Source organism: Quercus suber, unplaced genomic scaffold, assembly GCF_002906115.3.
Source record: "Quercus suber isolate HL8 unplaced genomic scaffold, Cork oak 2.0 scaffold_372, whole genome shotgun sequence".
NCBI lineage: Eukaryota > Viridiplantae > Streptophyta > Magnoliopsida > Fagales > Fagaceae > Quercus > Quercus suber.
The window spans coordinates 534,851-558,997 of record NW_027069824.1 but is presented as its reverse complement, the minus strand read 5'-3'; the positions used below and the strand labels follow the sequence as shown (position 1 = coordinate 558,997).

General features: G+C 35.0%; 1 protein-coding gene across 1 annotated transcript; it reads left to right on the top strand.

Moving 5' to 3' along the window:
* Positions 1-14,896: 14,896 nt before the first annotated feature.
* Positions 14,897-17,644, top strand: LOC112009978 (uncharacterized). Its single transcript, XM_024042338.2, has 3 exons — positions 14,897-15,134; positions 16,534-16,807; positions 17,346-17,644. The coding sequence occupies exons 1-3, from the start codon at positions 15,006-15,008 to the stop codon at positions 17,420-17,422; spliced, it is 480 nt and encodes a 159-aa protein (XP_023898106.2). The 5' UTR covers positions 14,897-15,005; the 3' UTR covers positions 17,423-17,644.
* Positions 17,645-24,147: the final 6,503 nt, after the last annotated feature.

The following is a 24,147-nucleotide window of genomic DNA, read 5'->3' as shown; positions in this document are numbered from 1 at the left end:
GGATAGAAAAAAAAAAAGTAGTTAAAGAATATCATGTGTAAAAAAAAAAAAAAAATTACATTGCAAATAAAATAAAATAAAATTAATGGTGACTTTAGGCTTTTTAGAAGATAAAAAGGAGTCAAAGACTTATTGGAGTTAGGCTTTTATTTTTCCCTTTGGTTCAACTTTCAGGTTTTATATATCAATTACGTAGAGCATTTTGCATTAGATAATGCAAAATGGAAAAAAAATGGCTCAATTTTATATATTCAAGCTCCAAAATCACCCACATCAGTCAAGCTCAGAGCATTTGCATCAGTTTATGCAATAATTTTTGTCTAGCATAACAACTATTTTTTCTATTTTACATACTCGCTTTTCAAAACATCTCACATCAGATTATTTATTTTACATTACATTTCATTAAAATATCAATTTTTCTTGATTCTTTTAATTTTTTTTTTCTTTACACACAACTATCATTTACTCTCTTCCTTCATCCTCAAGGTACATAAATAAATAATAAATAACTAAATACAAAATGAATAATGTTAGTGTAAATTAATTTACATGATTAATGCAGCAAACTTGTAAATTTACACAATTATGCACAGACTGATGTGAGTTTTTTTTAGGCAAAATTGTATAAATTTTACACACTTTTTCTATTATACACGGACTGATGTGAATGCTCTAAAGATGTGTAAATAGTAACAGTGTAAATTTACATTAGTGCTATTCATTTTGTATATTTTTTTATTCTTTATTTATGTATCCTAAAGATGAAGGAACAAATTGAATAGTGATTATTGTATATGAAGAAAGAGAAAAAAATAATGCTTTTTGTTTTTTATGGAATAGAGACTTAGCTGTTAGTTTCTGGTAGTGAACCTTGAATTCACGAGGGGTCCCTTGAATCCACAATGTCATAGGTCTGGAGTCTACTAGAGAATATAATAAACAAAAGTATGAATTTTATTAATAATAATCTCTTAAAATTGTTTATAGACTTAGAGACCTATTTAAGAGTTCCGTAAAACAAGATAGACAAGAAAATATATTCTAAAATAAGTCCTAATTAATACGTAATAGGAACCAACTTTGACTTAAAAAGCATTAAAAATACCTAAAAACAAGAAAATAAATGACCTAAACCTAAAATAACAAAAATTACGTAAAAATACCAAAATTAATAAATTACAAAAATTAAATAATAGATTATATCTTACATCAATTTTGCATTTTTTTTTTTAAAAAAATTCTTTCTATACGTATCCTGAGGATGAAGGAAGAAAGTGAATGGTGATTATTGTATGTGAAGAAAGAGAAAAAAAAAATTTCAAAAGAGAAATTGATATTTTAATGAAATGTAATGTAAAATAGATAATTTGATGTGAGCAATTTTGAAAAATGAGTATGTAAAAAAAAAAAAAAAAAAAAAAAGGTTCTTATGTTAAAATAGATAGAAAAGTGCAGGGGATAGAAAATGATTGCACAAAAATCAGTAGATTGAATGCTCTGGCTTCAATGGCAGTTGGATGACTTGAAAATGAAGAAACGAATTATCAAAGGTGACTAGGGTAAACCGGCAAAGGACCCTCCAATGGTTAAGTCAGTTTTCATTCTACCTCATGTATTTTAAGTGTAGGAATAGTGAAAAAACGTACCTTGGTTGGATGAGGCTTGGCCCTTTTATAGAGAGTTTGGAGTGGGTCTACTTGTTAGAAGCCACTGACATTGTGAGAGATGTGTGAACTTAGTGGGGAGAGTGGAGCGAATTTCGAGGAATTCACCCCATGTTCTGAAGTAAGGGTTAGTGGCCTAACCATTTGAGATCATAGAAAACATTTAGAAAGTTTCTAAGTGTTTATTGGTCATCCATACTCTAACATGGTATGGACAACTAGACACTAGTTGGGCAACTGGTTTCCTACTTGTGAGTCTTTATTGTATGTTTATGGTGCATACTCCTTTTACCTTTTTTAGGGCTGCTCTAGACATTGTTGATATTGGATGACCACTATGGACAAAGAATACTTGTTGTTGACCATCATCAATTGCCCCCTTGTCTATAGGTCGTCCATGCCTTCATCGTATTTGTTTTTTTTTTTTTTTTTTTTTTTTTTTGGAGAAAACAACTAGTTTAGCTACTACCACGTGGATTGATCGTAGTGGTCAAAAGGTCACATTGCTTAGTTCCTTGAAAAAATTTCCACACGGCATTTTTTGGTTGGCTCATGTTGTTTTAGTGACCCACCTAGTCCCCTATAAATAGTTCAATCCCTCTCTTACCCTCTCACTTTCTCATATTTTCTTCTCTAACATCAGTCGTCCTTCGCACCTCGTCTAGAAGTTCTCTTCTGTCCTTAGTCCTCTCTGTCTAGAATCAAGTATCCTCTTCTCTTCGTTTGTAGGCTTTCTTCTTTAGAAATCTTTACAAATGGCTGAGATTGTAGTGTTCTCGTCTAGTGATAGGCATGAGAAAGAGATAGACAAGTACTATGATGAAAGTAACAATAGTGGTAGTAGTAGTGAGAGTAATGCCACGGACGAGCAATACTCGTCTAGAGTCCTTGGAGTCCCTTTAAAGGTCCTCCAAGAGGAGATGAGGAGGAGAGCAACTTCTAGGCCATCTGCTAGCTTGTCCACAAGTGTTCAACCGTCCATTCCTTCTCCTAGTGCAGAGGTGGACATCATATATAGTTATGCTGTGAACATTCTGTTCAGAGTAGACGAAAAGAGACTTTACATACTTAGAGATAAATACCGAATTCTTGACAAGGTCATTCCTTATCTTGCTGCCCCTGGGGAATGGAGTTGTACCCCAAATTTTCCTGGGGTTGGTATATATGAGGCTTACCTATTAGGGAGCCTTAGGATTGCCTTTGAATGCCTTTGCTAGGGAACTCCTTCATAGGTTAGGTATAGGGCCAAACCAGCTTAACCCCAATAGGTGGAGGACCATAGTGGCTATGCAAGTACTATGGAGAGAGGCTTTCGATGGGAATTTTCCTCTTATTGTGGACGAGTTCCTATATTGTTATAAGCCCTTTGAGATAAGCCAATCCCTTGGTTTCTACCAATTCTTAGCTAGGGGTTTTAATTGTAGGTTTATTAGGTCCCTTTCCTCATCTGATAGGAGGTGGAAGACTGAGTTCTTCTTCGTCTCTAGGTATTGGACTGGAAACCCTGTTAAGGTAGGTAGGGATGCATTCCCTCCTTACACTAGTAAGATTGGTCGTCTATATTCTCAGGGTATGCTGTTTACTTTTGTCTCGTCTTGAATATTTTGTTATCTTCATCTAACTCTTATTTCTTTCTCTTTTCAGCGATAGCTTTTCCCTCATTGGGTAAACTTTATTTGAACCGCGTCCAATAAGCACGCTCTTTTATTGACAAAACCTTCCATTCTTTAGTGACACTCCACCGTTTATCAGCTTAGGGTCTTGGACCTGTTCCTACAGAAGTAGCACTAGCTCACAAACTCACTACTTGTTGACATAAGTTATTTATGTTTTTTTCACTTTTGCTTATTCATTCTTATTTAATTCATCTAGACTCTGGCAATCTTCTCTCTTCTTTTCTTGTATAGGAATGGCAACTATGAAGGAGAACAAGGGAAAAGGCCTTGCAAGTGATGAAGCCGTCCAGATAGAGGGGGACATCCTTACTCAATCTCGTCTAGCAGCTTCAGAGAAAAGGAAGACTATATCCAAGACGCTTGATATTGGAAGTCTTCCCAGCTGTCGGGGCAATAAGAAGCCTAAAATTGGTTCTTTCACCCCGTCCAAATCTCTTATCATTGACGTTGACCCTTCCATTTCTCCTATTGCTTCCATTTAGCTATCCAGGACTTCTCAGGTTACTACTACTCCTGACGCAAATCCATCCTTGAACTCATTGTGGACACAACGGGTTTTGGAGTCGCCATCTAGTTTTTGCAATTGTTGAAAAATCTAGTTTTGTATCACATACAAAACACACAGCGGAAGCAACAAACACGGACCTATTTCATTCATGAGAAATAACATGTAACTTTGAATTCTAGAATCAAAGAATAGAAAGCGTACCTTGATGCAGTGAAATTCAGAACCAAGTCTTGAGAATACCTCTAATCAACATCTCAATTCTACATGGTGCCCAAGAAGTGTGATCTCTCAATCAATTTACAAATATATGTTTAAAGGAGAATAAGAGAGTGGCTTAGAGGCTGTTTGGATGCAAAAATTTCATCACTCAGTTTCCATCACTCATCACTCATCACTCATCACTCATAACTCATTACTCATCACTCTAAAATACCATGTTTGTTTGGCACCATCACTCATTTCTCATCACTCAATATTTTTCACACTATTTGTGGGCCCTATACTTGTCACCCGCTGTAGCTTTTTCTTTTTCTTTTTCTTTTTTCAATACCCAAACTCACCGAACCCAGTGAAAAAAAAAATGAGGACCAAACCAGTGGAAAAAAAAAGAGGAAGAAAACATAAACATGCGCATATGGGTTTTTGCCCAGACCAAACCACCGGGGTTTGGTCATGCGCAGCCTTGATCATGCGCATATGGGTTTTTGCCCAGAAACCCTAAGAACATAGAAAACAAAGCAAGTTTCAAAACACAAATTCTAACAACCTAACATGCTTAAAACATAAAGAAAACATAAACATATTCTAAGCAAACATGTTTTAAGCACAAACAAGGCAAAGAAACGAATTAAAACATAAACTAAAAGCAGAAATGAAAAACGTTTAAAAAGAGAATACCTCAAAGCAAAAGCTCCTGGGCTTGAGTTTTGATCGTTCCCCTTAGTCAAATCTATCACAAACCAATAAGAAATTGATTAGTAAAAATGCCCTAATAAAATAAAATTGACTTGATGATATTTTGTTTAAACCTCCCTCTTTGATTCACTATTTCTAGTGAATTTTAGTGTTTTCCTGTGGGATTTCTATGTCTTTTTTAATGGTACCATGTATGGCTATTTATATAGTAAAAATGAGGGTTTGGAACAACTCCCAAGCAATGTGGGATTTGTTCCAAACCTCAGTCTTTAATGCAAAAAAACTTGTCTTTTTGGCGCTTTTGAAACCCTACCTGCGAGCGCAGACTTTTACCTGCGTACGTAGGCTCTTATGCTGCGTACGCAAGTTCATGCCTATGTACACAGGCTTAGGGTTTCTTTTGGCCTTTATTTTCCAAAAATAGATTTTTAGTTCATTAAAAAGTTATATTTTCCATTTTAACATCTCTCAAGTCAATTTGTGATCTGATTGGGCCCTAAACCAATCTTGGATCTTAGAATTTTATGATCATTGGGGAACGGGGGCCAAAGTTATAAGGGGTACAAAATGTGGTGTCTACACTCGTCTGCTGCTGCTCCTTCTGAAACTCATCCATTGACTCTCCTGAGAAGTGAGAGCCTTGCTTGGAATAGGTTCCAACAAGCAGTGACGGATAAGGACGTCGCTATTTGCTACAACATGTTCATGAAGGAGTTTGAATAGTCCACCATTCATGATCTCTTCAAGGTATTATATTCATCCATAATCAACTATGAAAAGTTTGAGCTTTACTCTTTCATCTCATGTCCATGCTTTTCAAAGTAAGTCATGTCTATGGCGGCGTCCAAACAAGCCACGGAGTTAGACAAGGAGAGGATCAGGCTAAAGACAAAGGTTTGGGACTTGGAGAGGGAGGCAAGTTGCAAGGTTAGGGGAAGATGAAGTTGGTAGATGATGTGAAGGAGTTGAAAATTTTGATTAAGGAGTTAAGGGTAGATATCGTTGAGAAGGAGACTCGTCTAAACCATCTCCAGAAGAAAAATGACGAGCTCACCTCTTCTCTGAGCAAGGCTAAAGACGAGGCCATTGGAGAATTCAAGACATCCAATGAGTTTACTAAACTTCTGGACAAGAATTATGATGCAAGCTTCGAGGACTTCTATCAAGACGTCGTCGAAGCCTTTCCTAGGGTGGACTTCAATTCCATCAAACTACCCATTGCAGCTAAAAGTTCTTTGCTTTAGACTAGCTCAAAGGACGTGAACATTGAAGATGATGTCTCTACTCCTCTTCTAACAAAGGACGGCTCAAAGTCTAAGGACGTTGCCCCCGGTGGTTTATCTAATTAACTTATTGTAGGCAAAATTTTGTTGTTGTTGTTGGTTTTTTTTTTTTTTTTTAATTTATTTATTGCTGGGCTCCCTTGTTTTGGACCATATTTTAATTTATGCAAGTACAATCTCCTCATCCATAGTTATGGACGCAAGTTTTATATATTTTCCTTTTTAGGCTTAAATATTTTTAAGGGTTATTAGATAGTGGTCGTCTACCCTTCTATGAAAAAGTTAATTTATAAATATATTCTTGTCCATGGCTGGGCACTCTTCTTTATCCCTTTTACTACTTTTTTTGAACTTTATTATTTAGATGCTTGCTTGTCCATGGTTTGGACTTCATTTATTTAGGGATTCTGAAATGCTCAAGTGTTTACTCGTCCATGGTTTGGATTTCACTTATATAGGGATTCCAAAATGCTTAAGTGTTTGCTTGTCCATCGTTTGGACTTCACTTATTGCATGCTTTACTACATTTGTTACTTATAGACGAGTATACGTGGGAGGTGTTTGTTCCTTCCCCTTTTACTTTTTATTACCTTAAGGTTTTGTTTCACCGTTTGGTGTTTTGCCGTCCATAATTAACATCTGAAGATGGCTATTGATGATACGTCTCTGCATCCAGAGATTTTATTTGTCTATGGCCTTTAGCCTTTCTTGTGAAATTTAATTTTACAAAGGATTAAAAACACTTAAGTAGAAAATCCAAACAACTTTATATACAAACTAGGAACTTTGTACATAACATAATGATGTCTAAAAACATAGCACATGCTTGTGGCTAGTGCTTTTAGAGAATTCAAACTACTTTATATACAGACGAACTTTGTTTATTGCATCATCCATAAACATTGCACATGCTAGTAGCTAGTGCATTTTAGGGAATTCAAATACTAGAAAACATAAAATGCTGCTAGAAAACAAAAGTGCTGAAAGATAACATAGATAGACTACCAATGGTCATCAATAGTCTGTAGGTTAAGGCTGTCCGTGCTGACCTCCTCAGCGATTCTTTACTGATAGTACCTCCTCAGGTGTTCCACGTTCCATGGATGCTCTAGCTTTCGACTATCCAAGGCTTCTAGGTAGTACGATCCTCGTCTTTTGTAGTTGATGACTCTATATGACCCTTCCCAATTAGGTCCTAATTTCCTATGAGCTGGATTTTTGGCCATCAATGACACCCTTTTTAGGATAAGGTCTCCAATGTTGAACTGCCTAGGCTTTACCATTGCATCGTGGTGATTTGTCATTAGGTTCTTGTAGCATGCCACCCTCTATTCTGTGTCCACCCTCACCTTGTCAATGAGATTGAGGCTTAAACGGAGTTGTTTCTCATTTTTCTCATCCTTATAATGGGCCATTCTATAGCTAGTTAAGCCAACCTTTGCAAGTATCATTGTCTTACTTCCATATGCTAGCTTGAAAGGGAGTTTCTCCAGTAGGAGTTCTCACTATCATCTTGTATGCCCAAAGGATGCTAGGTAGTTCATCTGGCCATATCTCCTTTACCCCCTTAAGCCAAGTCTTGATGATCTACAACAAGGATCAGTTTGCAACTTCTGCCTATCCATTGGCTTGTAGGTGGGAGGGTTAGGAGTAGTGAATCCTGATTCCCAATTGCTTACAAAATTCCCTAAAAGGCGTGTTGTCGAATTGTCATCCATTGTCTGACACAAGTACTATAGGAATCCCAAATCGGTAGATAATGTTTTTCCAAACGAAGCTTCTAACGTTTTGCTCTGTAATCTTTGCCAAAGGTTCCGGTTCCACCCATTTAGTGAAGTAGTCAATTCCTACTACTAGGAACTTCATCTGTCTGGTTCTTGTTAGAAAAGGACTAAGGATATCAAGTCCCCATTGGGCAAATGGCTAAGGGGCTATCATTGGGGTAAGGTACTCTGACGGTCGTCTAGGCACATTGCTAAAGCGCTAACACTTGTCACATGCTTTGATATATACTTTGGCATTTGCTTACATAAAAGGCCAGTAGTAACTTGCACAAACAATCTTGTGGACAAGGGACCTTGCTCCTGAATGATTTCCACACACTCCTTCATAGACATCCCTTATGACATAGTTCAACTTGTTTGGAGTTAAGCATCTTAGGTAAGGCTGAGAGAAACTCCTCTTGTATAGCACTTCATCCATAAGGAAAAACTTAGTTACTCTAACCCTTAGCTTTCAAGCTTCTTCTTTATCCTTGAGGGAGTATGCTGTCCTTGAGACAAGATACAGTTGGTGTAGTTTAGTTGGCTTCTCCGTCTATCGGCCGTACTTTAGGGACGTCAATGCTTGGGATATATTGGACTTTAACCAGCTCATTCATGATGTCGTTTGCAGAGGTGGCTTTGGCCAGGCTATCCGCTTCCATGTTCTTCTCTCTTAGGATCTGGTCAAACTTGGCTAATGTGAAACGTTGATGCAATGCTTGACTTTGCTCAAGCACCTCTTCATTCGTTCTTCCTTAACTTCATATGTTCCATTTACCTGGCCTATAATTAGCTGAGAATCTCCCTGGATGACAATTGACTTTGCTTTTAGTGACTTAGCCAACTCCAAGCCTTGGAAGAAGGCTTCATACTCACCTTCATTTTTGGTCGTTTGGAACTGTAGATGTGCCGCATACTCTAGACGATCTCCTTCAGGTGATTGTAAAATTACGTTGACTCCTCCTGCATACTGAGTAGACAAACCATCCACATGGACAATCCACTGTTTTTCCCCTTCTCATTCATTCTGCTAGTCATAGGCTAGAGTTAATTTTGTGATAAAGTCCGCAAGTGCTTGGGCTTTATTGCTTCTTTGGGACGATACCTTACGTCAAACTCACTGAGCTCCACTACCTATTAAATCAATCGTCTAGCTGCTTCCAACTTATACATAGCCTTTTTGAGCGGATGGTCTATTAGGACGTTGATGATATGAGCTTGAAAATAAGGCCCGAGCATTCTTGCTACTATCACCAATGAGAAGGCTAACTTTTCTATTGGCGGGTACCATCCTTCAGCTCTCCTTAATGCTTTGCTGGTGTAGTAGATGGGTTTCTACACCTTCCCTTCTTCCTTAATTAAGGTTGAGCTCACTACATGGGGAGATACTGCTAAGTACAGATACAACTCTTCACCTGGATTGGATGGACTCAACAAAGGAGTTGTGGTGAGATAAGTCTTGAGCTCTTCAAATGCTCGTTGATGCTCATCCATCAACTCAAATTTTTTCCTTAACACCTTGAAAAATGATAAACACTTGTCAATAGCTTTTGAGACAAACTTGTTAATGGTAGCTACTCGTCCAATTAGACTCTGCACTTCTTTGACATTCTCTGGTGGCTTCATGTTTAGTATTGCTTGGATTTTGTCGGGATTTGCTTCGGTTCACCTCTGAGAGTCCATGAATCCAAGAAATTTTCTTGACGAAACTTCGAAGGCACATTTGCTCGTGTTCAGCTTCATGTTGGATCATCTAAGCATGTTGAAAGTCTTTTGAAGGTCATCCAAGTGAAGTGCCTCCTTTGTGTTTTTAACCAGCATGTCATCCACATACACCTCCATGTTCTGTCCTATTTGTGGATGGAACATATGCTTGACTAGCCTCTGATAGGACACCCCTACATTTTTCAAACTAAAAGGCATCACTTTGTAGTAAAAAAAACCTTGGTTGGTGATGAAAAATGTTTTCTCTTGATCTGCCTCGTCCATTTTGATCTGGTTGTACCTTGAGAACTCATCCATGAAGCTTAGCAGTTGGTGCCCCACTATTCAGTCTACCAACTGGTCAATGCATGGCATAGGATAGCTGTCCTTGGGGCATGCTCTGTTCAAATCTGTGAAGTCTACGCACATCCTTCACATGCAATTAGCCTTCTTAACCGTCACTACATTCACTAGCGAATCCAGGTAGTAAACTTCCCAGATGAACGCTACTGTAACTAGCTTCTAGACTTCTTTCTTAATGGCATTGTCTCGCTCTGGGGCGAACACTCTTCTCTTTTGACAGATGAGCTTGTATGACGAGGACACATTTAAACGATAGGTAATAACACTTGGATCAATCCTGGGCATATCTTCATGACTCCAAGCAAAAACATTATGGCCAAATAGTAATCTCTGGCTGCCAGTTAGTCACCTTGTACTTCTCCTATTCTGTATTCCGTTGGGAACTTAATGGAGAGATGATAAGTAGATGTTGCAGCTTTCCAGTTGTTTATGGTTGGTTGTCCTATGATGGCATTGTATGAGGACAAACAATCAACAACAAGGAAATACACTTCCTTGGTTATCTGTCATAGGTAAGAGCCAACCACAACTGGTATTGAGATGGTGCCCACTGGTAGAACTTTCATTCCTCCAAATTTGATTAAAGGCATGTTCACTGGACAAAGCAATTCTTTACTTGTCCTCATCTACTAGAAGGCTAGATATTAGAGGATATCTGTAAAACTCCTGTTATCAACTAAAACCCTTCTCGTTGTGTAATTCGCAATCATCAAAGTGATAACAACTGCATCGTCATGAGGATGATGCAATCACCTTACATTCTTGTCGGTGAAGGAAATGACTGGTTCGTTTGCCCCTAGCACCCTTGGTGGACAACCAATAAGTTGGACGTTTTGTATTACTCTTAGGTAGGTCTTTTTGGCTTTGGACGAACTTCCAGTCAATGTTCCTCCCCAAATAACTCTTATCTCTCCAAGTGGTAGACGTAGTGGTTCTTCTGCTTTGCCCTTCATTGGTAACTTTTTTCCCCTATGATCTTGTCCGAGGAAATTTCTTAACTTTCCCTGCTTTATAAGGCCTTCAATTTGCTATTTCAAGTCATAACATTCGTTTGTATCATGCCCATGGTCTCGGTGAAAATGATAGTATTTGCTCTTGTTTCGTTTGCTAGGATCTCCTTTCATTTTCTTCGGCCACTTCAAGGATGGGTCGTCCTTGATTTGCATCAGCACTTGGTTGAGCAGGGCATTCAAGGCGTATAGTTTGAATTCCATCCTGAAAATGACCCTACCTTCTTGCTGTCTCTGTCTCTCTTCTCTCTCGTCCTAGCCTTCTTTAGATGAGGGCCTTGCTCTGGATGAGCGAATACTCAGCATCTACTCGTTCAGCCTCTTTCTTTCGTTTAGCAATGATCGCATCTTTTGCATTCATGAAGTTTTGGGCTGAGTGAATCAGCTCGACCATCGTCTGTGGTGTTCGGTCATAGAGCTTATAAAGGAACGAATCTGAAGTGACTCCGTTATGAAAAGCTGCCAACAAGATTTTGTCGTCCATCTCATCTACCAATAAAGCTTCTCTATTAAAACGACTGATAAAAGACCACAAACTTTCATTCTTCCCTTGCTCTATGTTCAGTAGACTGGATGAAGAGCACTTGTGTCTTTGACCTTCAATGAAATTGTTGAGGAATAGCTTACTTAACTCCTGGAAGGAGGTTATGGAATTTGGTGGTATCTTACCAAACCATACACGGGCCGGGCCTCTGAGTGTGGTAGGGAAAGCTCTACACATTATCTCATCTGAACCCCTTGGAGGTGCATGGTAGTTTTGAATGTGGCAATGTGATCACATAGATCTCGCGTTCCATCATATGAGTCAAGGGTATGCATTTTGAACTTGGATGGCAAGGGGTGACTGGTGATGGACGCAGTGAAAAGAGAATTTGTTTTATGGACAAGATCATCCACGAGGTTGGTCATTTCTCATGGAGTCTCTCATCTCTTTCATGGCCTTTTTCATCTGATCCATCTCCTTCTCCAAATGTGGCACCCTTCATGTGACGGTGCATCTTGACTGCTCTCCACCCTCAGCACTGTTCTCCGCTTCTCCAACCTTTGAATTCTACCCTGACCTTTCGTTTGCCGCTGGCAACGTTACTTGTGCCTGTTAACTTCTCAAGTTAACTCTAGGTTTTGGTACGTCAAATCTACCGTGGCAGCTGCCATAGACTGTAGTTGTTGGACGGATGCTGGTAGCGGAGCCGTTGTTAATGGTGGTGCACGGTTACGATGACTGGAAGCATTTCCACTCTCTTAGTGGTCTGGACTCATAGCCATTGTCCTAGTCTAGACCATGCATCCTTTTTTTTCTTAGAAAGAAAGGTGATTAAAATAGAAAGCTTCCCATAAAATAGAAAGCTTCCCATAGATGGCGTTAACTGATGATGCATGAAAATCAGTAGGTTGAATGCTCCGGCTTCAATGGCGGTTGATGACTTGAAAAGGAAGAAACAAACTATCGAAGGTGACCGGGGTGAACCAGCTAAGGACCTTCCGACAGTTTAGTTAGTTTTCTCTCTACCTTAGGTATTTTAAGTGTAGGAATACTAAAAATAGGTACCTTGGTTGGATGAGGCTTGACCCTTTTATAGAGAGTTTGAAGTGGGTCTACTTGTTAGGAGCCACTGACATCGTAGGGAGAATGGAGCGAATTTTGAGGAATTCACCCTATGTTCTGAGGTTAGGGTTAGTGGCATAACCATTTGAGATTGTAGAAAGCATTCAAAAAGTTTCTAAGTGTTTATTAGTCTTCCATACTCTAACATGGTATGGACGACCAGACCCTAGTCGGACGACTAATTTCCTACTTGGGAGTCTTTATTGTATGTTTGTAGTGCATACTCCTTTTACCTTTCTAAGGGCTGTTCTGGACATTGTTGATATTGGACGACCGCTATGGACGAAGAACACTTGTTGTTGACAATCATTAGAAAATATTTAGTTTTTACACTTATGTTTGGTTGGGAGGATGGAATAGTAGAGAGGTGGAAAACTCTTTTATTTAGTTGGGAAAAAAGAAAACAAAAAAATTTGGTTTGTATAAATTTACTTACATGCCCTTTTTACATCAAAAATCAATATTTTAAAATAATAATAATAATAATAATAATAACACTCCTTAGGAGGGAGAGGCAGATGAGTAACTTCCTATCAAACCCCTCTTCCTCCCTCTTTTCTCCCTATACATTTTCTCCCTAAATTGAGGAGACTCCAAAATCACCGTAAATGGTGGACTTGAGGAGAAAAATTCTGGGGCCTACCAAAATCTTCCCATTTTTTCTCCCAACCAAATAGCCTAAAAAATAATTTTCCCCTTCCAATTTTCCATCTCCCCAGTAATCACCCAAACCAAACAGGCCCTTAGGAGGTGGCCATCAAATTATCCTAAGATACAAAATACACATTTGTTGTAGAGAAAAACCTAGAAAGCTAAGGGTGGTGACTACGCATGGAGGAAGAGAAAAATCAATTTTCTTGTACTCTTTCAGGCCTTCATGAATTCTAAGGGTTTGTCAATGAAAGAAGAGCCCAAACGTTTGTTCATATACACAGTTATTAAAGATGAAGATCAAATATGTACTAGGTTTTATCAAAATTTTGGGTGAAAAATGAAAATTTATGAGTACTTGATAAGAATCCCCCCCCCCCCCGCCCCTCTTTTTTTACAAAGTGGATGTATCAAAGGTATATTTATATTTTATTTTGAACCCTAATTTCAAATCCATAAACGAATATGTGTTTATACACCATATGAAGTAGATTCTAGATTTATTTCCATTGCGTATTTCATGCATATGATGTGTGATGTTTTCCCAACATAATAATCAATTTTTGCTTATGTATTTCATTCTCTTCTAATGATTCTCCTGGAGGGTGACTACCAAATTCCTCGCAATTCTCATTCATTCCACACAATTTTCATTCATCCCCTTTAGGAACCACTAGGTTCTTAACATGCCCTATCTTCAAACAAAAACTTCTCACTCGTTTTAAATTAAGATTTGGTCAATTATGTGTTCATTGTGAAGTCCTGAATGACTATATTCCAAATGATACAAACTTCACTAAAAAGTTTGTTGCGGTTCAACATTAGCAAAATAGTGAACAAATGTTATTTTCAACGTTATTTTTCAACATTACTTTTAAAGTTGTTTTGAGCACTTTTGAGTTGTGATTATTTCTAACATATCCAAAAATATTTTAATTACCCTTAGTTGACATTTTTAAAGCTATTTATTGGGTTAAGGACAATATTTTTTATCATATACAAAATGAGGTGTTTACACTTAACTAGGTCAAAATTAATCCTATTTGAAAAAGGAATTTAGTAAGTATGAGATTGGGTAAGGATTGCATGAATAATAACTTGTTTTAGACTAATAAGTTTCTAAACCATATTCTATTTTTCTCATACTCGATTAGGACAAAGTTGATCCCATCGAACCTGATCTGTTTGTCAAGCCTAACGGCCCCAACTTCCAATACTATGCCATTAAAAAAAAAAAATACTAATCCATATTTATATGTACTATAAGATAAGATACTATTTTATTTGGTATAAATTTTAAAATTATTGATGAACAGTTAAGATTAAGTACGAACGATATTTTTCTCAAAAAATAAGTAAGAATGATATATACATTAAACAAGTATATACCTTAGAATAACTCATATTTATATTTAGAAAACACCATATATAGGAAAATTCTTAATTTATATTATACTAAAAAAAATTGAGATTTATATTATAAACTAAATAAAGATTTAAATTGACAGTACAATGTAAATTTAAAATTATCCTATTATATAATTATTTCTATATATTTCGGATATAAGCTCAAGAAATAAAAAAAAAAAAAAGCCAGAACCGGGTGGTCCGTCCAAATCGCTACTACTTCAGTAGTCACTACTGCGCTAGACCACTAACCGGCACGTGGCCGTTTCCAAATGGGAAAGGATGTCCCATGAACCGGTAGCAGCCGGTAGGCAGGTCCCAGTTGATGAAATATTTTCTTGGTTCCAGAAAAAAGAGAAATAGTTGATGTGGGTTATGTGGGATTGCTTTGGGTTTTATTTATCTAGCAGCAAATCTGTGAAAGTAAAAACCAAAAACAGTAACAAATAATAATGACAACAGGGGTTGCAGAGAAAGAGGGTGGTGTAACTCTTGAACACTTGAGGAAGAGAATGGCGGAGTTTGCAAAGGAAAGGGACTGGGATCAGTTTCATAGCCCAAGAAATCTCCTTTTGGCTCTGGTAACCCTAAAATCTCTCTCAACTTTCATTTGATTGCATGAATCTGTTCATTTATCACTCATTCATTGTTTTTGTCTTGTACTCCATTGTCTAGGAGTTTTTTTTTTTTTTTTTTCGTTTTATAAGATTCCAAACAGCTGTTTGATCAGTTATATGAAAAATAATAAAAATTAAAATTTTTATAAAGTTCAACATTAATGGCATGTTTGGATGTTTAAAAAATGAGGGGAGTAGAGTAGAGGGAAGGAGATGAATCTAATTACCTTGTTTGGAAGTTTTTTAAGGAAGGAGAGGGAGGGGTTTGGAGTATTTTGGAAGGGTTTTAACTCCCTTTATCCCTTCATTTTTAATTCTTCAAATTGGAGAGATTTAGAGGGAGAGTAAAGTACATAAACTATTGATCAAGTAAATTACCTAATTTACTTTTATTATATTAACAAAATTACATAAGGGGAAGGGCTAATTACTCCCTTCTCCTTTACTAATTTTAAAAACATCCAAACAAGGTGGAGGGGAATCATTTTCCTCTACTCTCCTCCCCACTACTCTCCTCTCCTCTCCTCTCTCTCTCTCTAAACTTTCAAACAAGCCATAAAAGCAAGGAATTCTTTTTATGCAGATTCAGAAGGGAAAACAAAATCTCAAGAATTACTGGGATAACGATGGATCAACACTTAGACCTAGTATCAATCTTTCTCTCTCGTTTAAATAATAATTTTTTCCATGCCTAATAATGGCATTAATCCCATAAACCCATTAGAGATTCTGGGTAATCTTCTTAAATATATTGTATTGTATGAGGTTTTGGAAACATATTACAATTTTATACTCCATTCAACTTTAAAAGGAAATGGTGGCAGCAAAACTCTGATCTGCTACGGCCAAGGGCAATGTCTCCTTCTCCGACTATGAATACTAATCTATTTTCTCAAACCCACATGTGTGTTTGGCATGTTGACCCTTTGGAGATCATGGCATTTCTATTAACATAAATATGTTTCCAATTGCTTTCTTGAAGACCCAATTCCAGGTTTTCGTTATAGAGTGAATCTATGAAAGTCCAGCTTGTTTTTTGGGAACTGTACCATAGGAACAAGAACAATGTAATAGAAGCAAATAAGCAACTGCATTGGCTTCCATCATTTTATTCTTTTGTGTGCTACTTTTGAATAGCTTAAAGTACATAAATGGTGGTTCAAAATGGCATTTGCAGGCCATAAAATCACAGATATATGAAAGAATTAATGTACATTGTGTTTAATAGTTGTCTCATGTGATAACAAAACCCCACTTGATTGCCTTGCTCAGAAAGGGATAATAACGGAGGCTTCATTGTTAACCCTTTGTTTCCCTTTACTATTTTACTGTATCTTATCTAGGTGTACTTTGTATGTTTTAGGTGGGAGAAATAGGAGAGTTGTCGGAGATATTTCAGTGGAAAGGAGAGGTTCCAAGAGGACTGCCTGATTGGAAGGACGAAGAAAAGCAACACCTTGGTGAAGAGCTATCAGATGTCTTGCTCTACCTTGTTAGGCTTTCTGACATATGTGGTATTGATCTTGGTAAAGCTGCACTTAATAAGCTTGAGCTCAATGCCATTAAATACCCAGTCATGCTTTCCAAGGGCTCATCTAAAAAATACACGCAAATTAACGCAGCAGACAATGACAATGGTTATCGTGGTGATATAGGCATCAGCAACAGTGACAGCAGCAAAAGCAACAGTGGTATTTGATGTTTTTTTTTTTTTTTTTTTTGGGTCTGTTTTTTGGTCCTTGACTTATCCATTCTGATCTCTTTTTAGGTTCCTAAAGCTATCCTTTTTCTGTTTTTATTTTAATGTTAACATGAATCTTATATATTGTCTCTTAGGAGTATGACTAGGCTTTTGGATGTGTCATGTATGTATAATCTGTTTTCTTGATTTTGTGGGGAATGGAGTAGAATAGATGGTTGGGGTGTGCAATGAAAAAGTCTAGTGCCACCCAAAAAAAAAAAAAAAAAAGCACCACTTGTACTGTAATTCGCCGCATGGCAAATTGCGGCACGGTGTGCCTTTTTTTTGTGGCACTAGAACTGCTATTGTGCAATAGCCTAATAGCATATAAAAAAGTCCCCAAATTTTTTTTTTTTTTTTGACGTACACAAGTTATCAATGGGAGTAATTTGTAAGTCTTTTACCACACAAATAGTCGCAAATCAACGCAGCAGACAATGACAATGGTGGTTGTGGTGCTACGGGCATCAGCAACAGTGACAGCAGCAAAAGCAACAGTGATGGTGTTTGATCTCTTTTTTTTGGTCCTTGACTTGTCCATTCCGATCTCTTTTTGGGTTCCTACAGCTATCCTTTTTGCTTTTATTTTAATGATAACATGAATCTCATAATTTGTCTTGTAGGACAAGGCTTTTGGACTACAGTTTTAGTGGATGTATGTATAATCTGTTTTCTTGATTTTGTGGGGGAATAGAATAGAATATATGGTTGGGGTGTGCAATAGCCTAATAGCATATAAAAAAGTCTAGATATACCAAAAAAAAAAAAAAAAAGACATATACAATTTTGTCATGTAAAGAATTGTAAGTGGTGAAATTATAGGTTTATTATTTCATATCCACCATTTACAACTCGACATATGATAAAATTGAAGTAAAATTGTGAAAATTAACGTGGTGCTAGACTTATTTTATCATGGAAGGTAAAAAGGGTTACGGGGGACATGCAAACGTGAAAAATGTTGTCAAATTTTGCGTATAAATCATTACGCAGAGGTTGACAGGGGCCTGGTTGGATTTGCATGAGATCACTTTGCTTGGTGTTTTGTGACTGGAGATTTGCTTGTAGCTGTGTGACACAGGCGTATCTTGCTACCAAAAATTTTGCAAGCATAGAGGATATAATAAGAACAAACAATTTATCGTTTAGATTTTTAAAATTCACACCCAATAGAAAATATGAGTAGTTTGAATGGTTTCTCTTTAAACTAATTTGAAAGAGAAATATTTTCCATAAACCAATAAATCTTGTTATCCAATAGACATTTACAAAAAAATTATAACAGTTTTATTTGTTAACAAGATTTAAATAAAAGACCAAATTGACTTATTTTTAACTAAATAGCCTTTAAATAATAGATTTAAAGTTCTGGTCTAATTCTCTAGTAACTTAGAGTATTTACACAATGTTTAGCAAGGTTTTTACCAATTTAGAAATTGGACTAGACCGGTCGGTTCAACTTGCAATTGGTTTAGTCAAAATGGTTCTTTGACCGTTTTAGTTTTTAAAAGTAAAACCAAGAAAGTTTTAGCTATTTTCTAATTGGAACATGTTTTCTATTTTAATTATAAACTTATTCACTTACATTTGCATCCTACTCGCTTACATTTATACTATTAATAATGTATGTGACACTTGGGTTGAAAATATTTTCAATTCAAACTTGACCAAACTTAAGCTTGAAAATAAATTCATAACCCAACCTAGCTCATCAACTTACAAAAAAACCAATTCAAGGCATTTTGTTGGGTTGGGTTTGTTAGGTTGGTAGGTTGAATGTACCACCTCTAAGCCTGGGTGTCATGACCAATGGGTTCGTAGTGCAAAACCCTTCATTGTCAATTTTGGACCAAATCATAACTCTGTTGAAGTAAGGGGGAACAAAGTTTTGAATACAGTTCCAATTTCCTATTCCTGTGCATTGTTGGTGCAAGTAACCTCCTATTTTGTATCGCTTTAAACTCTAGCCTAAACTATTGTTCCAGCTAAATTTTGATATTCTGGCCAAAATATGTGTTTCAAACTAAAATAGGTTGCTGATCTTCTTGTAAAATCTAACCATTCATAATGAAATGAATATCTTTTATCACATCTTCGACATAAATCAAAAATTAACTAAGGTTATTTTAGTATATATTTAATATATTAATAATGTAACAAAATCTGAACCATCCATTTAATTATGATTTTTTAGGATTTCAAAATCCCAAAAATATTAATAATCTAAAAAATCTAAAATATCCACTTATGTAGTGTTTGGTTGGGGTGATTTGGGGGAGATGGAAAAAGGGGAGAGGAAAATAAAGGGGATTTTGGGTGGGTTGTTTGGTTAGGAGGGGAAAGTGAAGGGTTTAAGTGGGGCTTGACTATTTTTTGCCTGGACTCACCAAATTCATATCCCTTGGTTTGGGGAGAAAATGGGGGGAGCAGAAGGGACTTAATAGGAAATAACCCTTCTAAAGTAAGGTTGTCCACAAATCAAGTCGGATTGGGTTTGGGCTCAACTCGTAACAGACCCGACTAGATCGAGTGGAGCAAAAATACACCTGCCATGGACCAACACTAGGCACAGATCGAGTTAGTTTTGGCTCGGGTGGACGACGATCAGTTTTAGAAGAAATCGCTGAAGTAGTGGAGACGAGATTTCGTCAGATATCAATGAGATCTCTCATAGATCTCAAATGATTTGGTCTAGATCTCGCTAAATCTCAACGAGATCTCATCAGATCTTGACGAGATCTCGCTAGATCTTAATAGATCTAGTCCAGATCCCAATGAGATCTCAACAAATTTAAGGCTAAGAGAGAGAGAGAGAGAGAGAGAGAGAGAGAGAGAGGGGATGGCAGTTTCCAATGATACAAGATTCAGTCGGTTCAATTTTCGTCAGGTTTCAAAACCCAAACCGTCACTTGACTCACTCTCCTCGAGTCTTGATGTCGAAGACTCACCATCGACCACTAGCTGCTCGAATCAAGTCGATTTCAATTTGGGTGGCTCTAGCTTAATCAATTTTTTCAAGTGTCAATCTAAACCCATCTCCTCCTTCCATTGTGTTGTTATTGTATGTGTGTATTTTTTTTTTTTTTTTTCTTTTCTTATTTAAACCTAAATGGTTAGTTTTTTTCCCCCAACATTAGGAGTTTTTTAAATTTAATTTTCTTTTAAACTATTTAAAAATACTAATAAGGGTATAAGAGTAAATTTATATAAATTTCATTTTCTATCCATTCATTTTTCTGCTCGACCCAACAAAATTTTCTATCCTCCTAACCAAAATTGCATAAAGGAAAAATAATATTTTATTTCGTCCCTTCATTTTTCATACCTTCACTTTTCCATCCTCAACTAAAAAGAGCACTGACATAGGACTATAGGAGATTTCGAGATAAGAATGATCTTCAATCATGGAAGGTATAAGAAGATTTCTAACACAAGTTATTTCTTATCTTTTTTTGTCATTTTGAAATTTTGTAAGCGTGGAGGGTATTAGAAGAATATGTAATCTAATGGTGAGTTTGTCAAAATTTGCATCCAATAAAAAAATATTAGAATGTAACATTTTTTAAAATTTCATTTGGTGTGACTTGAATCTAGAGAGAGAGAGAGAGAGAGAGAGAGAGAGAGAGAGAGAGAGAGAGAGAGAGAGAGAGAGAGAGAGAGGGGATGGCAGTTTCCAATGATACAAGATTCAGTTGGTTCAATTTTCGTCAGGTTTCAAAACCCAAACCGTCACTTGACTCACTCTCCTCGAGTCTTGATGTCGAAGACTCACCATCGACCACTAGCTGCTCGAATCAAGTCGATTTCAATTTGGGTGGCTCTAGCTTAATCAATTTTTTCAAGTGTCAATCTAAACCCATCTCCTCCTTCCATTGTGTTGTTATTGTATGTGTGTATTTTCTTTTTTTTTCTTTTCTTATTTAAACCTAAATGGTTAGTTTTTTTCCCCCAACATTAGGAGTTTTTTAAATTTAATTTTCTTTTAAACTATTTAAAAATACTAATAAGGGTATAAGAGTAAATTTATATAAATTTCATTTTCTATCCATTCATTTTTCTGCTCGACCCAACAAAATTTTCTATCCTCCTAACCAAAATTGCATAAAGGAAAAATAATATTTTATTTCGTCCCTTCATTTTTCATACCTTCACTTTTCCATCCTCAACTAAAAAGAGCACTGACATAGGACTATAGGAGATTTCGAGATAAGAATGATCTTCAATCATGGAAGGTATAAGAAGATTTCTAACACAAGTTATTTCTTATCTTTTTTTGTCATTTTGAAATTTTGTAAGCGTGGAGGGTATTAGAAGAATATGTAATCTAATGGTGAGTTTGTCAAAATTTGCATCCAATAAAAAAATATTAGAATGTAACATTTTTTAAAATTTCATTTGGTGTGACTTGAATCTAGCCCTACTCATATATTCAATTAAATGTTGAGCTACAGTGGTGATAGTGAGGTATTTATAAATTTTAGTTTTTTTACTAAACTTTGTTGAGCTTGATGCAAGGGCTTTTGAATTGATTATAGCTAAATTTGGCTACAAGGGAGAAATGGAGAGATGGATGTGAATGCTTTTATATTGATACCCAACTTTCATTTGGTTACTAGTATTATGTCCATGTGATGCATGACTTAATAAAAAATATTTTGATAATATAATTAAATTGAATAACAAATAAAAAAAAAAGTTATATGGAAAATGTATATTATGTAAGTTCAAGTTTGGTATTTTTTATTCAAAGACCAAATATTATAAAATATTTAAAAACTATGGAAATTTGTTAAATTAGTATAACAATTATTAATGAAATCTATTTCTCTCTCTCCCTCTTTATATATATATATATATATGACACTTAAAAAATCTGACATTATAAGGAGACACTTTTCTTTTTAATTAAAGGGAAACACTAAATATAAGTATCTAGACCCACCAAGTAACCACAATCAAGATAATTTTTAAAAAAATAGATAAATCTAGGTACATAAAGAGAAGAAAATAAAATTTGTATTGCAATATAAATGTAAAAGTTTACATATAAATTATTAGTCATAGTCATTTTAATGTTGCCATAAGTGAGGAAATAATTTGCACAGTCAATTAAGAACACCAAATCAAAAAATAATATCAATAATTAAAATAATTTCACTATCTAAATTGTTAAAAATCATAGAATTTAAGAAATAATTGAATTACGAATAATAGAAATGCAATAAAAAAGAAGATAGCTCTTCTCACATAAATCTCCTAATATAATTGATGATTTAATGGTGATAGAATTTCTTGCATATATAACCACCAAAAAAAAAAAAAAACATAAAATATAAGTGTCTAGACCTACCAAGTTACCACAATCAAGATAATTTAAAAAGTAGATAAATCTAGGTACATAAAGAGGTACATAAAGAGAAAATAAAATTTGTATTGCAATATATGCAAATGTAAAATTTTACATATAAATTGCTAGTCATAGTCATTTTATTGTTGCCATAAGTGAGGAAATAATATTCACAATCAACTAAGAACACCAAATCAAAAAATATTATCAACAATTAAAATGAATTTCATTATTTAAAATTTTAAAAAATCATTGAATTAAAGCAATAATTGAACTACGCTAATAGAATAATAGAGATCCAATAAAAAAAGAAGAGAGCTCTTCTCCCATAAATCTCCTAATATAATTGATGATTTAATGGTGATAGAATTTCTTGCATATATAACCAAAATAAAAATCCGTAAAATACAAGTATTTAGACCTACCACCAGGCTATAACAATCAAGATAATTTAAGAAATGGATAAATCTAGGCACATAAAGAGGAAACAAAAATTGTATTGCAATGTAAATGTAAAAGTTTACATATTAATTACCTGGCATAGCCATTTTAATGTGGTCATAAATAAAGAAAGAATCAGCACAATCAATTAAAAATACTTCAATAAATAATATCAACAATTAAGATGAATTACATTACCTAAAATATTTTTAAAAAATTATAGAATTTAAGTAATAATTGAACCGTGTTAATATAGAAATAGAAATACAAAAAAAAAAAAAAAATACTTCTTCTCACATAGAGGTAATTCTTCTAACCGAAAATGCCAAATTCTTCCTTATGTAGTTCTTCACTTAATTTTAGTTTTTTTTTTTTTTTTGAGAGTTTCAACTTATAGTGTCCGCTCTTGATGATAACTCTTATCATTAGACCAAGACACCAATCAGTTTTAGGTGTAAGCAGGGATTGCAACTCAAATATCTTATACAACCATCAGAGACTTTACCAGTTAAACTAATTAGAACCCACTAATTTTAGTTTTTTTATTGATTGATTTTAACATTCTGAAATAACAGAGTAGAATAGAGTTGTAGTTAAGTTTTAGTTCAACTCAATTTCTATTAGATTCAAACTTACATGCTTATCTAATCTAAGTTTTCTTATGCGGATTATCAAAACAAAAAGAAGAAAATGTTTTTGTTTGTGATATAAATTATTATATAGTTCTCCATTGATATCAACTCTTTTTCTTTTCTTTTTTTCAGTTTTTGATTTGTACTTTGGTATCAATTAAAAAGAAAAAATTCAATCTTATTTTATTTACACTCCTAATTTTTTTTTTTTTGAGAGGATGTAATCCTAAAAAGTTGATAAGAATAAAATAATTGGTGTTATCTAAAAATTAATAATAAAATGATTAGATGAATAATTTGAATTGTAATCAAATTAAAATTTATACTTAAAAGTTTTTTTTGGAGAAGATGATAAGAACCAAAAAAAAAAAAATCTCTTTTTTAAAAATCTAAAAAAAAAAAAAATCTACTTTGTACGTTGATATCAATTTTTTATTTTTTTTAAATCTATCTTATTTGATTTGCACTCCTATAAAGTATATAAGAATAAAAAGAGTTGTATTATATAAAAATAATAATAAAAGGATCAGAAGAAGAATTTGAATTGTAGAAAATTGAAGAAAAAAATTCAAAATGATCCATTAATAAAAACAAAATCAACATTAGAATGTTTAAAATAACAAAGTTTTACATTAATAGATATACTTAATTTTCAACACATTTTGCTCCAAAAAGTTTAGTGAGCAAAATCATTAATAAGGTGAAAATCACTAATAATGATGATATTCCTTAAAGAATCATTAAAAATATGAAAGAAAAATGATAAATTTAACCTAATATACATCTAAGAACTACAAAGTATTTTCTATTTCTTAA

Bases quoted from the DNA above. Each gene is read 5' to 3' on its own strand.
- LOC112009978 (XM_024042338.2), top strand. From the start codon at position 15,006: ATGACAACAGGGGTTGCAGAGAAAGAGGGTGGTGTAACTCTTGAACAC. The intron at 15,135-16,533 runs GTAACCCTAAAA...TGTATGTTTTAG, and splicing joins GAAATCTCCTTTTGGCTCTG to GTGGGAGAAATAGGAGAGTT. The intron at 16,808-17,345 runs GTTATCGTGGTG...TCAACGCAGCAG, and splicing joins CGCAGCAGACAATGACAATG to ACAATGACAATGGTGGTTGT.